This window comes from Ipomoea triloba, chromosome 5 (assembly GCF_003576645.1).
Source record: "Ipomoea triloba cultivar NCNSP0323 chromosome 5, ASM357664v1".
Classification (NCBI taxonomy): Eukaryota; Viridiplantae; Streptophyta; class Magnoliopsida; order Solanales; family Convolvulaceae; genus Ipomoea; species Ipomoea triloba.
In genome coordinates this window covers 13,500,168-13,514,771 of record NC_044920.1, presented here as the reverse complement: position 1 = coordinate 13,514,771, position 14,604 = coordinate 13,500,168, and the positions used below count along the sequence as shown (strand labels likewise).

General features: G+C 34.9%; 2 protein-coding genes across 2 annotated transcripts; one reads left to right on the top strand and one right to left on the bottom strand.

Annotated features, from left to right (window-relative positions):
• Nucleotides 1–5,342: 5,342 nt before the first annotated feature.
• Nucleotides 5,343–7,363, bottom strand: LOC116020272 (protein FAR1-RELATED SEQUENCE 7-like). The gene is made up of 4 exons (XM_031260756.1): nt 7,161–7,363; nt 6,194–6,318; nt 5,933–6,075; nt 5,343–5,870 (listed from the first exon to the last, which is right to left on the bottom strand). Exons 1-4 carry the CDS (start codon nt 7,361–7,363, stop codon nt 5,343–5,345), a joined length of 999 nt encoding a protein of 332 aa, XP_031116616.1.
• Nucleotides 7,364–12,822: 5,459 nt separating this feature from the next.
• On the top strand, nt 12,823–14,421 carry LOC116020271 (receptor-like protein 52). The gene has a single exon (XM_031260755.1). The coding sequence runs from the start codon at nt 12,823–12,825 to the stop codon at nt 14,419–14,421; it is 1,599 nt and encodes a 532-aa protein (XP_031116615.1).
• The last annotated feature ends 183 nt before the right edge of the window (nt 14,422–14,604 follow it).

Sequence of the window (14,604 nt, the reverse complement as noted above, 5' to 3'; positions counted from 1 at the left end):
TGCTCATTAGATTTACAGGGCGATCAAATGAGGATTTCTGCTGATGATGTGTATAGCACAATGGAGCTCCCAAATGGACAAGACCCTGTCATTGAATCTACTTCAGAAACTGAACCAGCAGAGTATGTTAATCTTTTGACTGAATGGAGGCAAAGATGGGAAATAACAAAAGGTTCACCACTCACAAGACGCATGCCAGCGAAGATGATTGAAAGAGGAGATAGTGGAGATTGGTTCAAACGGGATTTTGTTATCCTATTGGTGTCCAGCATACTCAAAGGGAATCAGAGTAGGAATGCAGCGTACAAGGTCCTATAATCGCTGAATGATGTTTCAAAAATTAAAGACTTGAACTGGTGCGAGTACACTTTCAAATCTTTGATTGACTCTGTTGAAGCTTGGAAAAAGAAGCCGAATGCATTCTTCTGTGGCCCTGCACTGTTTCTGATGGTAATAATTTAAACCATATATTTATAATATTTCTCTTATTGTCCTACATACTAGAACAATTAAATTTAACTTGTACTAACTAATATTCTTATTGTTTCAAACACAGTTGACATACCTTGACCGTTTAGAATTCAAAGGCAAAAAGATACAAAGGGTAGCTCCTGCAATAACATCATGGACTGAAGAAAAAGTAAAGGAAAGGATAAAGTCAGAGATATTATCTGGACAATTTGGAAGGGGAAAGGTAATCCCACGATTTGAACGGAAAGAAGAACATGTACATGAGAGGATTGATGAGAATGTCCAAGATGAATTGTCTGATGAGTCTTTAAAGAAGGTCACTTCTGTCTTGAGGAAGATGGCTGACACAGTGGTTGAATATGCTGAGGTAATGGCTGAGATTGGCAACACCAGGACTGGAGGTGGAATAATCAAGAGAACATTTGAAAATATTGCTGAAATGATCAACGGTGTGTCCTGTTCTCAACCTCCACAACAACAAGGTCTGCTAGATGATGATGACATCTTCAATCAACAGAGCTTTCTTGATGCAGTCAGTGCTCTTGAGCAAGCATTCTTACAGACAAGGAAAAATTACCCAGCTCAGCCAACACAGCCTACAACTTCACAATCACAACAACAAATTCAAACACCATCTTTTGACCTTGGAGTGCCCTCTCCTCAACCTGCTGCAATGGAACAACCCCAAGATAAGTTTGATTCTAATGAACTACGAAATATTGCAAGAGATCTTGAAGAAGATAGTGAGAATGCCATTTCTGATGAATAACAGTTGGACACAACCCCAGCAGACAACACAATGAAAGAACTCTTTGATAGGTATGCTCAATCCTTTTATATATACACTAATTTTAACACATAATATTTGCATGATATCAAAATGAAATTATAGTCTAACTTAAAGGATAGTATAGTGTTCATGAAAAGACAGTGAAGTGTCTATAAAATGTAACTAAACAGCATGTCTAACATATTTATTCTATGTTGACAATTGAACATATAATTGAATAGAAATGATAGTGAGGTCATTATGAAAAGTAACTGCAGTGTATGTTAACTGAAATTGACCAGCATGCCTACTCTATGTTGTATGAGATCTGATAGGAACTATAGTTGTAATAAACAGATAGTGAAGTGTTTGTGAAAAGAAACTGCAGTGTATATAAACTGAAACTGACCAGCATGCCTACTCTATGTTGTATGAGACCTAATAGGAACTATATTTTTAATAAACTGATACTGAAGTGTTTGTGAAAAGAAACTAAAGTGTGTATCAACTGAAACTGAACAGCATGCCTACTCTATGTTGTATGAGATCTGATAGGAACTATAGTTGTAATAAACAGATAGTGAAGTGTTTGTGAAAAGAAACTGCAGTGTATATAAACTGAAACTGAACAGCATGCCTACTCTATGTTGTATGAGATCTGATAGGAACTATAGTTGTAATAAACAGATAGTGAAGTGTTTGTGAAAAGAAACTGCAGTGTATATAAACTGAAACTGAACAGCATGCCTACTCTATGTTGTATGAGATCTGATAAGAAATATAGTTGTAATAAACAGATACTGAAGTGTTTGTGAAAAGAAACTGTAGTGTATATAAACTGAAACTGACCAGCATGACTCACAGATTATATATTTGAACAATTAAACTGCAGTTTGATTGCTGAACCTGATGATGATGACCAATTAAACTGCAGTTTGATTGCTGAACCTGATGATGATGACCACTCTAACTGCAGTTTGATTGCTGAACCTGATGATGATGACCACTCTGAGCAAGTAGTGATTGCTGAACCTGATGATGATGACCACTCTGAGCAAGTAGTGGCTGAAAAACCTGATGATGATGACCACTCTGAGCAAGTAGTGGCTGAAACGACCCGAAGATTTAAAAATCTACCAATGAATCTGAGATCACCTTTTTGGACCAAGAACGATGAAATTTTGAAGAAAGTCGGACCAAAAGAAAAGTTGATATCTGATTATGCCTTCCTTGACCCAACAAAAGAACGACCTTTGACGTATGAAAGACACTCATCTTATATTATTATCTCCATATTTTTGCCTAACTAACTTAAATATCTATACATGCTCTTTTTGCAGTGAACAACTGTTTGAGTATGNAAGACACTCATCTTATATTATTATCTCCATATTTTTGCCTAACTAACTTAAATATCTATACATGCTCTTTTTGTAGTGAACAACTGTTTGAGTATGCTGGATATTACTTGAATAGAGAAACATTCCAATCTATGAGAGCCGGAGAGCTGGAAAGTGTTATTGTAGATGTTTGGTGTCTACGACTAAATCAGCTGGATCTCAACAGAGGGGTTGATAAGCCCAAGCGAATATTCTTCTCAACCCAGGCTTTTGTAAGCAACAACACTTTTTTACATTATGCTTAATTTTTATAATTAACATCCTACACTTTTTTACATTATGCTTAATTTTTATAATTAACATCCTATAACATATTACATTATGCTTAATTTTTATAATTAACATCCTATAACATAAAATAAATTTTTACAGCTCCAACTAGACAGCCCTATAACATAAAATAAATTTTTACAGCTCCAACTAGACAGCCCAACAAATTGGGAAAGGGGTGAAAATACAGAACAAAGCTCCTACGAGACAGACTTTGAGCAGTGCTTAGACACTGAAATAAACAACGTCGGAAAGTTAGACATAAGTGATGCTCAGCTGGTAAATAATGTCCTATGCAAAAAAAATATTATACTTAGAATTAAACAAACTACTAATATTTTATTAATTGTTAACAGATATTCTTTGGCATATTCCGGCATCATCACTTCTACATAATGTGCTACAATTTCACAACGTCAATGCTTGAAATCATTGACAACAGGCCCCTTCCAAAAGGAATGAGAATTCAACAAAAGTATGCTGACAGTCCAAAAGTACTAGTAAGTATTCTAATTACCTATTCCATTCAAAAAATACTTTAGTTTAATTTGATAAAGTGTCATATAGTCTTATATGTGGTTCATTATGAAACTGTGTAAAAAGAAATATATTATTCATCAACTGATACTATAGTATATGCAAAAAGAAACTATAATGTATTCGAAAAGAAACTGTAGTGTATGGTAAAGGAAACTGATATATATTCAAAATAATTCAATCTAACACTCTAATTATGAATATATGATGCATATCTAACTACTTTTAATTTGCAGAGCAATGCATTTTCGGAGTATTTGATGAAAAGAGGACATACCAGTCTAGCTGAGAGGATAACGAAACTGCCCGTGGAGTTGGTAAAAATGAATTGGAGAACAGCTGATAACATGACTGATTGTGGATTGTATTGCATGCGCCACATGGAGACCTACATGGGCAATCCACAATGGAAATGTGGTTTTACTCCGAAAAACCCAAATGTAAGTTTACATAAAACTTTAAACATTTATACTGCTCATTCAATTATAAAAATTTAAATAACAAACAATTAACACTAATACAGGACCCATATTTGGCATCACTATGAGCATTGTACACATCAAGGATCATCATGATACCCGTGAATGTTCACGAAACAAATGTCATAAGGAATGCCGAAGAACACTTTATTGGAAAAAGGCTCTTACAGTGACTTTGAATTTGAATGTAAGGATAAATGCACCACCTGACAATGTTTTGTTCTGTTTGATTGTGAAGCCAAGGTAGCTTTAGACTACGTTTATTATGCAGGTTTTAATCATCATAGTTTTTGCTAAAAATACTTTTATGTTTTTGACTTATCATGTTAATATATAATCAATGGAATATTATTAATCCTGAAATGCTACATTTCCATTCACAAAATACTTTAGTTTAATTTCATAAAGTGTCATATATTCTTATATGTGATTCATCAACTGAAACTATATTATATGCACTAAGAAACTGGAATGTATTCGAAAAGAAACTGTAGTGTTTGATAAAGGAAACTGATATATATTCAAAACAAAAAAGTGTAGTATTCATGAAAAGGAACTACAGTGTCCGTGAAAGGAAAGTGTAGTGTTTACCAAGGGATACTGTCAATGTGAAAAAGAAATCACGTGTGTCATTGAAAAAACTGTATAGTACTTGAAATGATACTAATCTTTCAAAACGATGAAATCACATGGTTTATAAAATCGAACTAGCTGTATGAAAACACATCAATCGTCAAAATATTCTGTTGTATTTTCAAAACGAAACTAAAGGTTTGTCTAAAAGAAACTATTGGTTTGTCTAAATGAAACTGTAGGTTGTTCAAAAAGAAACTGTGTGTTTGTAAAATATAACAGTTTAGATGGTGTCCTGTTATGCCCTAAAAAGTATTAAATGAAAATATAGAGTAATTGAAAAGATACGGTAGTGTTTTGGGAAAGAACCTACCTTGTTCATAAAATGAATCTGATAAAGTGGAACTATAGTGTTTGCAATAAGAAACTGTAATGTAACTTAAAAGAAACTGCAGTGTTTGGTAAAGGAAAGTGTTGTATTTTCAAAAAGAAACTATATTCTTTTTAAGTATATTGTTTCTCCATAATTCCTAAAAATCTTAAATGAAACTATAGAGTAATTGAAATGATAATGTAGTGTTCATGAACTGAAACTGAAGGGTTTATTAACTAGAACTGACAATGTGGTGACAAATATTCCACTGCAATTGCATTTGAAACTACAGCTAAATGAAAAAGAAACTGTAGTGTTTTTCAAAAGTAACTGTAGTGTTTGGTAAAGGAAAGTGTTGTATTTTCAAAAAGAAACTATATTCTTTTTAAGTACTTTCATTTGGATTAAAATGAACCAACTTTGAGCTACTACCACCAGACGGATGGACCAAATATCCACTGCCCACCATACTAGAAACAGATTCTAGCAACAGATGATTGCACAGTCGCCTTTGTATTCAACTCGACATACTTTGAATAATTCTTTCGTCCTCTTGCATATTTATACTTCTTTTCTATTGTGCTAATCAACCGTTTGTTGCGTTCACCTTTTGGCCTACTACGTGATGGATTTTGTATAACACCATATGTGGTTTGTTCACCATCTTCAAAGAAAATAGGACCAATTTCAGCTTCAATCTTCATCTTGGCATTTTGAAAGGCATCTTCACATGCTTCCCAAGCTTTAGAATTGTCTTGACTAGATAAAACCAACCGCTGAAACTTTCTACCAATTTGTATAACCCAACCACTTGAAGCAACACCACAAACATTCTCTACTGTCCTGTCTTCAACAACCCTTTTAGTCCATCTTTTAAGAATATACTTATCAGGGATTGTTGCAACACAGTGAATATTTAAAATGCGAAGAGAATGAGAGCACAAAATACACATCTCTGAAAACAACCTGCACCTACATGATATATCCAAGTCCTTAAACTAAAACAAACCTCATGACGAATCAAATCAACATCAGAACGCCAAACATGATATTTCATTACCTCACCACTAACCCCCACCAAATCTTGATGGCATGAAGAACCTTTCAAGAACTGTTCCTCAAATAAAAAGTATATCTCAGTAATGTAAACTTCTCTAGCATGTGAAAGTAACTTCACGTAATTCATAGCCATTGATGGCAAACCTTGAGAACAACGAACATCTTCACCACTCAGAAATCACACTAACAAATGAATTATAAAAATCATACAATCCAGCTGTTTTTGAAAGTCTTCTAGAAATTGAATGATTAGTAGACTCACTCCTTTGCGAGGATAAAATACCACCAGAGAAATACTGTTTGCTAAAAGCAGGACACCACTTCTCCCTAATATTATATAATCTATCTAACCAAACATTCTTATGAATATTATAGTCAGTCACCATCCTGAAAAAATATAACATAAAAGATAAATTGTAATAGCAAAAAAAACAAAACAAAAATTTCATATGCACAACTGATTTGGATACCATATTTGTAAGTAGAGAGGGTGTGGGGTATGCCGAATAAATCCAGTTGAGCTCTACAAACAAATAGGATCTACAACTAATAAACAAAAACAAACCGAAAATTCGATACTAAATATATAAATAAATAAATAAACATTGACATGTTATCATTTTGTCAAACCCCAAATATCATTCTCTCTTAACAGTACTATTATTTCATAAACAAAGCCAACTCATACAATGTACGGGGAAAAACATAAAAACACAAACACTGACACAGTATCCTTTCATCAAAACAGTAGTTTCATTCACTCAAGCCTGCACTGTCCTTCTATAAGGTCCTGTTTGGTAAATTATCAGCCTATCAGCCAATTTTGGCTTATTTGACCACTATTAGTTGTTTGGTTAATAAGCTTTTTGTAACTCCAAAATGCTAAAATTCAAAAAGCTACTCAAAGCAGCCTTTTCAATTAGCTTTTTGAGAAAAGAAATTATACAAAACAGCTATCAGCTAACAGCTAATTTATCAAACAACTTTCTACAATCAGCCAATATTATCAACAAATCATACCTTCTAACCCAAACAGCCAATCCAATCAGCCAACAGCCATTTACCAAACAGGGCCTAAATAAAACAAAATCATTCCAATTACAGTAGAAAACAAATATAGTCAAAACTGCATACTATCATTTGATCAAAACCATAGTATCATTTAATCAAAACAGCATTATCATTATATAAACAAAGCAAAATCTAAGGATGAAAGTTGCAAAAAATACCTGTTCCAGTAAAATTTAAATTCAGCTTCTGTATCACTATACTTTAACAGAAAATTAAATAACTCTATGAAACCCTTTTGCATTCTCAATCCTTTGATATGCTTCTTTGAATTCTCCCCAATGCGCCAAATACATAGCCTATGTTTTGAATTTGGAAATACTTGCATGATTGCAGCAGCCATGACAGAACACTGATCAGTCATTATTGTTTGTGGCTGCCTACCATCCATTGACTGTAGAAACGTTTTGAACAGCCAGACAAAAGATTCTGTCCTCTCATTCAATAAAAAGCCACAACCAAACATCACATTCATACAATGGTGGTTCATACCTACAAATGGACCACAAATCATATCATACCTATTGGTACGGTATGTTGTATCATGTACCACCAAATCACCAAACAACAAATAATCCGAGTTCATTTGCACATCCCTCCAAAAAAAACTACACAACCTAGCATCATCATCAACTTCGAAATCAAAAAAGAAACCAGACTCATTCAATTGTCTCTTCCGAAAAACCTCAATCAAAGTNGGCAGTAAATCCAACAAATGGTGAACCTCCAGACTGATATTTTAAAAATCGAATACCATCAGATAATAGGACTCCACTCCTCTTCATATCTTTAAGGTATGTCAACTGATCAACAGAAACATTCCTATGCGACCTAAGCATATAGCTTGCAGATGCCGGACACAACTCATGGTTATGCTCCTTTACATGTTTTGTAACTACCCACTTCCCACTTGAATTTAAGTCAAATTGACACATTGCATCACATCCAGTCCAAGTATCTATCTTTGTATAACACTTATTAGCACTCGCTTGTTTTGCTTTCAACCCAGCCTTATAACAATGGAACTTTTTCGACTTCACATTCCGAGTTCCAGGGAAGTAGTACTGTTTTCCCTTCCTAACACTAAATCCCATCCGAGATGCAAGATCATTATAATACATATCAAATGCTTCTTCAAGTGAATAAACAGAATGTCCCACCAATTCTTGATTAGCTGTGAGTTATTAAAATGAACTTTCGATAAGTATACACTAACAGTTCATACTAATTGGGGAAATCAATTGACACTATAGACATATTGACCTGATACTACAATGTTCTTCAAAAGATAATACAGTGTTCTTAAAAGGATACTAATGTAGTCTGTAAATGTACCTAAGTATGATGCTCCTAAACAAAAAATATAACTAATCTGTTCAAACTCAATGAACAAACAGCTAAACATAAGAACCTGGAATAGATGAATCGTCCTCATTGGCATCTGTAGAAGTACCACCACCTTCAGCAGATGGATTATAGCCATCTGACCAAACAAAAACCAATCAAGGCAAAAGAAATCAGTGTTTGCAATAAGAAACTGTAATGTAATTTAAAAGAAACTACATTGTTTGGTAAAGGAAAGTGTTGTATTTTCAAAAAGAAACTATATTCTTTTTAAGTATATTGTTTCTCCATAAATCCTAAAAATCTTAAATGAAACTATAGAGTAATTGAAATGATAATGTAGTGTTCATGAACTGAAACTGAAGGGTTTATTAACTAGAACTGACAATGTGGTGTCAAATATTCCACTGCAATTCCATTTGAAACTACAGAGAAATGAAAAAGAAACTGTAGTGTATTTCAAAAGAAACTGTAGTGTATTTCAAAAGAAACTGTAGTGTTTTTCAAAAGTAACTGTAGTGTTTCCAATAACAAAAACTACTTCAAAAACAAATTCATACTAACTATGATGATTCTAACACAAATGCATAATTCAACACCAGTAGGGATTAAAACCTGGAATGTCGTCGTGATCACCATCAAAACATGAAGAACTAGCATTACATACAACTAGTGAATCCGATTCAACACCATTAGGGAGATTACATTCAACTGCAATGCATAAAAATTTGAAAATATATAGCATCAAATATAACCTAGAAATATTACACAATCAAACGAGTAAACAAACGAAAGCTAATTATACAATCAAACGAAGATACATACCAGGAGTTGATGAACTGTAATCTTCAACAATCAACGCATTCAAATCAATATCATCAATAAGATTACTTCTACCTAACATCTCTCCCATAATTTGCGAAATAATGAACTCAAATCGCGATGAACAAATGTAATCTCCTCTGCTCCCTTTGCGAACAAAAAAAATTAGATCGAACTGAAAAAGGAAACAAACGAAAGCTGAAAGAAGAAAAATTGCCGCCGGTGATAGTTAACAGCGCCGTCTAAATCTAACGATTAGGAAATAACAAAACGACGTCGTTTCATCCCTTGGTCCACAATGCTTTGTGGACCACGGTCCATGATATAATTTGCGCAACTTAGGGTGTGTTTGGAAAGCAGGAAAATGACTTCTGGAAATGTTTTCCGGAAAATGAGTCATTTTCCGGAAAACATTTTCCATTCTTGTGTTTGGATGTGCAGCAGAAAAATTGTATTTGCATGTTTGGTTAATTTTCCAGAAAATGATATAGAAAACACAACAAAATCTTTTTAAAAAATAAATAAAACAAAAAAATTTCCAACCCACCGGATTTGCGAAACCGGTCGTGCGAAACCAGTCGGTCGACTGGTTTCGCCGACCAGACTAGAAACCAGTCCAGACTAGACTGGTTTCCGGACTGGTTTTCCACCAACCCAGTCCAGACTGGTTTCGCCGACCAGTCTGGAGACTGGTTTCCGTGAAGCGAAACCAGTCCAGACTGGTTTGGCGGAAAACCAGTCCAGACTGGTTTGGCGGAAAGCCAGTCCAAACTGGTTTCGCCAGCCAGTCTGGAAACCAGTCCAGACTGGACCGGTTTCCGTGAAGCAGGGCGGAAAACCAGTCAAGACTGGTTTCGCCGACCAGTCTGGGCTGGTTTCCGTGAAGCGATCTGGACTCGTTTCGTCGACTACCGGAAACCGCAAGCTGTGTGGAAGACTGGTTTTCCGCCGCTAGACCGCAACCCATGACTCATTGGCAACCTACAACCACCATTATACCTTATGGCATAGGCCATTATCGGTATAATATAATGGTCTAAAAAGACTCGACGATTTGGAATGAATCAGGCTCGACGGTTCGGAATGAGCCGGATGAAACGTTCCAACAAATAATTCAAAAGTAAAGACTCGACGATTCGGAATGAGTCAAGCTCGACGATTCGGAATGAGCATATAGGAACACTCCAAGCCGAACAAAACAAATAACAAATGTAGGTTGCCGCATGAGTTTGGTCAAACATTCAAAATAATTCTTATAATCAAATAGCCCATTGTAGCAAAAATCATTTCCTTAAAATCACATAATAAAATACGTATCCAAAAGTAATATGAAATCCGTATAGCTCATAACTTGGCAAAACAAATATGACATCATAAACTAATAATTATCAAATAAGTTACTTGCTCCTATTTTAGAGCAAAATACGTTAGTACAAATCATACCCATAAATCGAATAATAGTGAAATCAAACTTTAACAATCATAACTAGCTTGAGTCATATTATATCAAAAGCCCAAAATATTTTTAACTCAAACTAACCCTAAAATGGGTATTCAAGTAGCAGAGATTTCAAAATAGGTTATGGGTTTTGCAAAATAAGGAGAGAAGAGTTAACCACTTACCTAAAACATCCAAATCTTAGCTATTTAGCTCACCCAAATACTCCTTGTCAAAATCCCTAACATTTTCGAAACATCAATCTTAGGGTTCCAATGATAAACCCAACTCAAAAATAGTGAAATATGGAGGTTGAACTTACCTAGAATACTCCAATTACTTGAGACCTAAGCTTGAAGAAGATGGAGATCAAAGTTTCAAGGTTTTTCCTTCCCCTATCTCTCTAGTCAACTCTCTTAATCTTCTTTCAAATGAGATATCTATATATATATATATATATATATATATATATATATATATATATATATATAATAACAGAAGTGCCTGAAAGAGTTTTCCCGCCCAAACTGAAGGGCATTTTAGTAATAATACAATTAATAAAAAATTAAGTCAATTAAATCAGCAATTAATAAAAAAAAATTAAGTCATTTAAATCAGCAATAGATAGAGTAAATTAATTCTTATTTTGCTATCTACGACTGAAGTCAACCCAATCCGTAATTATTTAAGGAATTAATGAATAGATTAAGGAATATTTATTTTTCGTAATTAATTTATTGAATAGATTAAGGAATTTTTATTTTAATATGTTATTTAGGTGCCTGATTATGTTCATTTTTCTTTTTTGATTAGCTTATTTAGCTTCTCTCTTTCTCTTTTGTTATTGTTACTAAATAAAGTTACAAATATACATCATCTATAAATGTTGAAACCCTCTCAATATTTTCTCTGCCCAGCTCCTCACCCGCAGGTATGTATCTTCCTGCACTCTATCTTTTGAATTTGTATGCACGTAAAGTATGGATGCGTTTATTTACGGATTTGATTTTGGTTTTGGTTATGTGATGTAAAGAAACAATGGATGATATAAGGCAACAAAAATTCGTATGGTGCAAATTCAATGATGATGCCGGTTGGTTTGGGTCATAATGAGGTAGCCTCGATCTCCTTTGCTCAATTTGTACCGGGTCCATTGAGTTTTGAAGCCAGCAATTTCTAATTGTTACTGATATATGATATTCTAAAATTTTAATATGATTTGTTTTTTATGAGTTCCCCATTTGAAAGAGGGCGATGCTCGGCCGCAAGGAGGGAGACCAAGATGGGCGGTGCCACCAAATCCTAGGATGGGTCCTTGGTTGATTCTCTTGAAGAAGATTGCTCATCAATCTCATAATCTGCTTTCTGAGTTTGAGGTATGTAGAAGAAGTGTGTTGAGAAATTTTTTGGGGTGTTTTCTAAATGGGTCACACTTATGTATCACAATCAATTTTATTCTAAATAGTATCACAATCTCAAATATAAGTATTACAATATTTATTATAAGTAATGATGTATTTTTAATTCAAATTGGTATTAAATTTTCTACCATAAGTATTACAATTTCTATCCTAAGTAACATTCAAAAATATGCAAGATAGAAGAACATTATTTAGCGTACTTTACAATAACGTCTGGTATCCTTACAAAATTGTTAATATAATGCCAACAATACTTATGTTGACTTTGCAATAATGGCTAGTCTGTTTTTTGTTTTTTATATACTATCAAATAACGTCGCCGAAATAACGTCGATTTTTCAAAAAACCGTCGTCAAAAAATTATTATTTTTTTTTTTTTTAAAAAAGGGATACGACGTCGGTGCTCCAATCTCTGCTCCCAATTGTCACACTCATGAATACACCATTCAATATCAGCGTGACTTTCACTTCACAAAGTCTAGTAGTGAGGGGATATTGGAAGATGAAGATCATGGTTTACAAATAGAGGATAGAAACTCTAAAATTTTAGACTTTAGGGAATAGTAAATTGTAAATAAGAATTTTCTTTTTAAAAGTTATAATGGTCTTCGCCAAGTCAATTTGTAAGAATTTAGACGCGAGATAATTTTATTTATTTTTAATAAACAAGTCTCCTTGCTTATAAAATGTGTAAGGTGCCCTCAAAAAAAAACATATCAGCAAGATAGAAGGACTTGCATGCCAGCAATCCTTAATTGTAGAATACCTTACACAATGTATGCACATTGCATGTCAACCATGCCAATCAACCTCTGCATCCTCACACTCTTCATCTTTACTTTCCTCTGCCATGGACAATCCCAAACCAGTCCTGACAGATCAATTCTTCTTGATTTAAAGAAGCACTTTTCGAACTCACCAAACATCTCTCATCACTGGACTTCATCATCAGACCACTGTACCTGGCTGGGAATCACCTGCTGGAATGGAGTCGTCACCAAAATTCAGCTTGGCAGGCTAATCATCAACCACACAATCCCACCCTTCATCTGCGACCTGAAACATCTTACTCTTCTTGATCTCAACAACAACAATATCCCTGGATCATTTCCTGCATTTCTGTACAATTGTTCCAACCTTGAATACTTGGACCTTTCTTTTAACAACCTCAGTGGCATCATCCCTGATGATATTAGCCTGCTTTTTCCTCGACTACAGGTTCTTAAACTGTCTTCTAACTGGTTCGTGGGCGGCGTTCCAGCTGGAATTGAAGGCCTAAAAGGTCTGAAAGAACTTCAGCTAGCTGAGCTGTTCACAAATGGCTCATTCCCTCCACAGATTGGCAACCTGCTGAATCTTGAAGTTCTTGTTCTTAGCCAGAATAGTTTCTCACCACAGGAAATCCCACCAAGTTTTACCCAGTTGAAGAAACTGAGACACCTCTGGATGAAAGAGGCCAACTTGATTGGCAAAATCCCGGAAAATATCAGCAGCATGGAAGCACTAGAGTACCTGGATTTATGCAAAAATGACTTGAGTGGAAACATTCCAAGTGACTTGTTCCTGCTCAAGAATTTGACCACGGTTTTCCTCTACACAAACAGATTGTCTGGGCCTATTCCCCATCTAGTTATGGCATTGAATTTGAATGTAATTGATTTTTCTAATAACTGCTTGACGGGGAGCATTCCAGAAGACTTCGGAAAGATGGTAAAGTTGGAAAATTTGGCCTTGTTCATGAATCAATTATCAGGGAAAATACCAGTAGGCATAGGTAGACTGCCAGCACTGTCTTCTATTGAACTCTTCATGAACAATCTGTCAGGTGAACTTCCGCCAGATTTAGGTCGATTTTCAAAGCTTAAAGTTTTTGATGTCTCCACAAACCATCTTACAGGATCACTACCAGATGGTTTGTGTTATAATAAGGTATTGTATGGCATTTATGCTTTTGACAACAATCTCACGGGTGAGTTACCAAAATCACTTGAGGATTGCAACACCATGAGTGGAGTCAGGGTTCAGAGAAACAATCTTTCCGGTACAATTCCGGATGGTCTATGGACAATTGGGCCTTTGACAGAGTTGCTGATTAACAATAACCAGTTCACTGGTCAGCTGCCACAAAAGGTGGCATCAAATTTATCTCTAGTTGATATCAGCAACAACCGATTTTCGGGTGAAATTCCATCTGCAATCTCTTCTTGGAGCAAGCTAGATACCTTCAGGGCAAGCAATAATCTCTTGACAGGTAAAATTCCTCAAGAACTCACGGCTCTTAGATCTTTATCAGTCCTTATGCTTGATGGGAATATGCTTTCTGGAAATTTTCCTTCAAATATTATATCTTGGAAGTCATTGTCCACATTGAAAGTCCAGCTCAAAGACCCACCATGAAAGAAGCCTTGCAGATCCTTAGTGGACCGTAGTCTATATAGCAGCGTGGTATGTATCACTTTAATTCGCAAATTTTATGGTGGACTGCGGTCACAATGGATTGTGGTTAGTTGATATATATATATATATATATATAAAACACAATCTCAAAACCTACTTTTGGATATCAATTACAAAGCATAT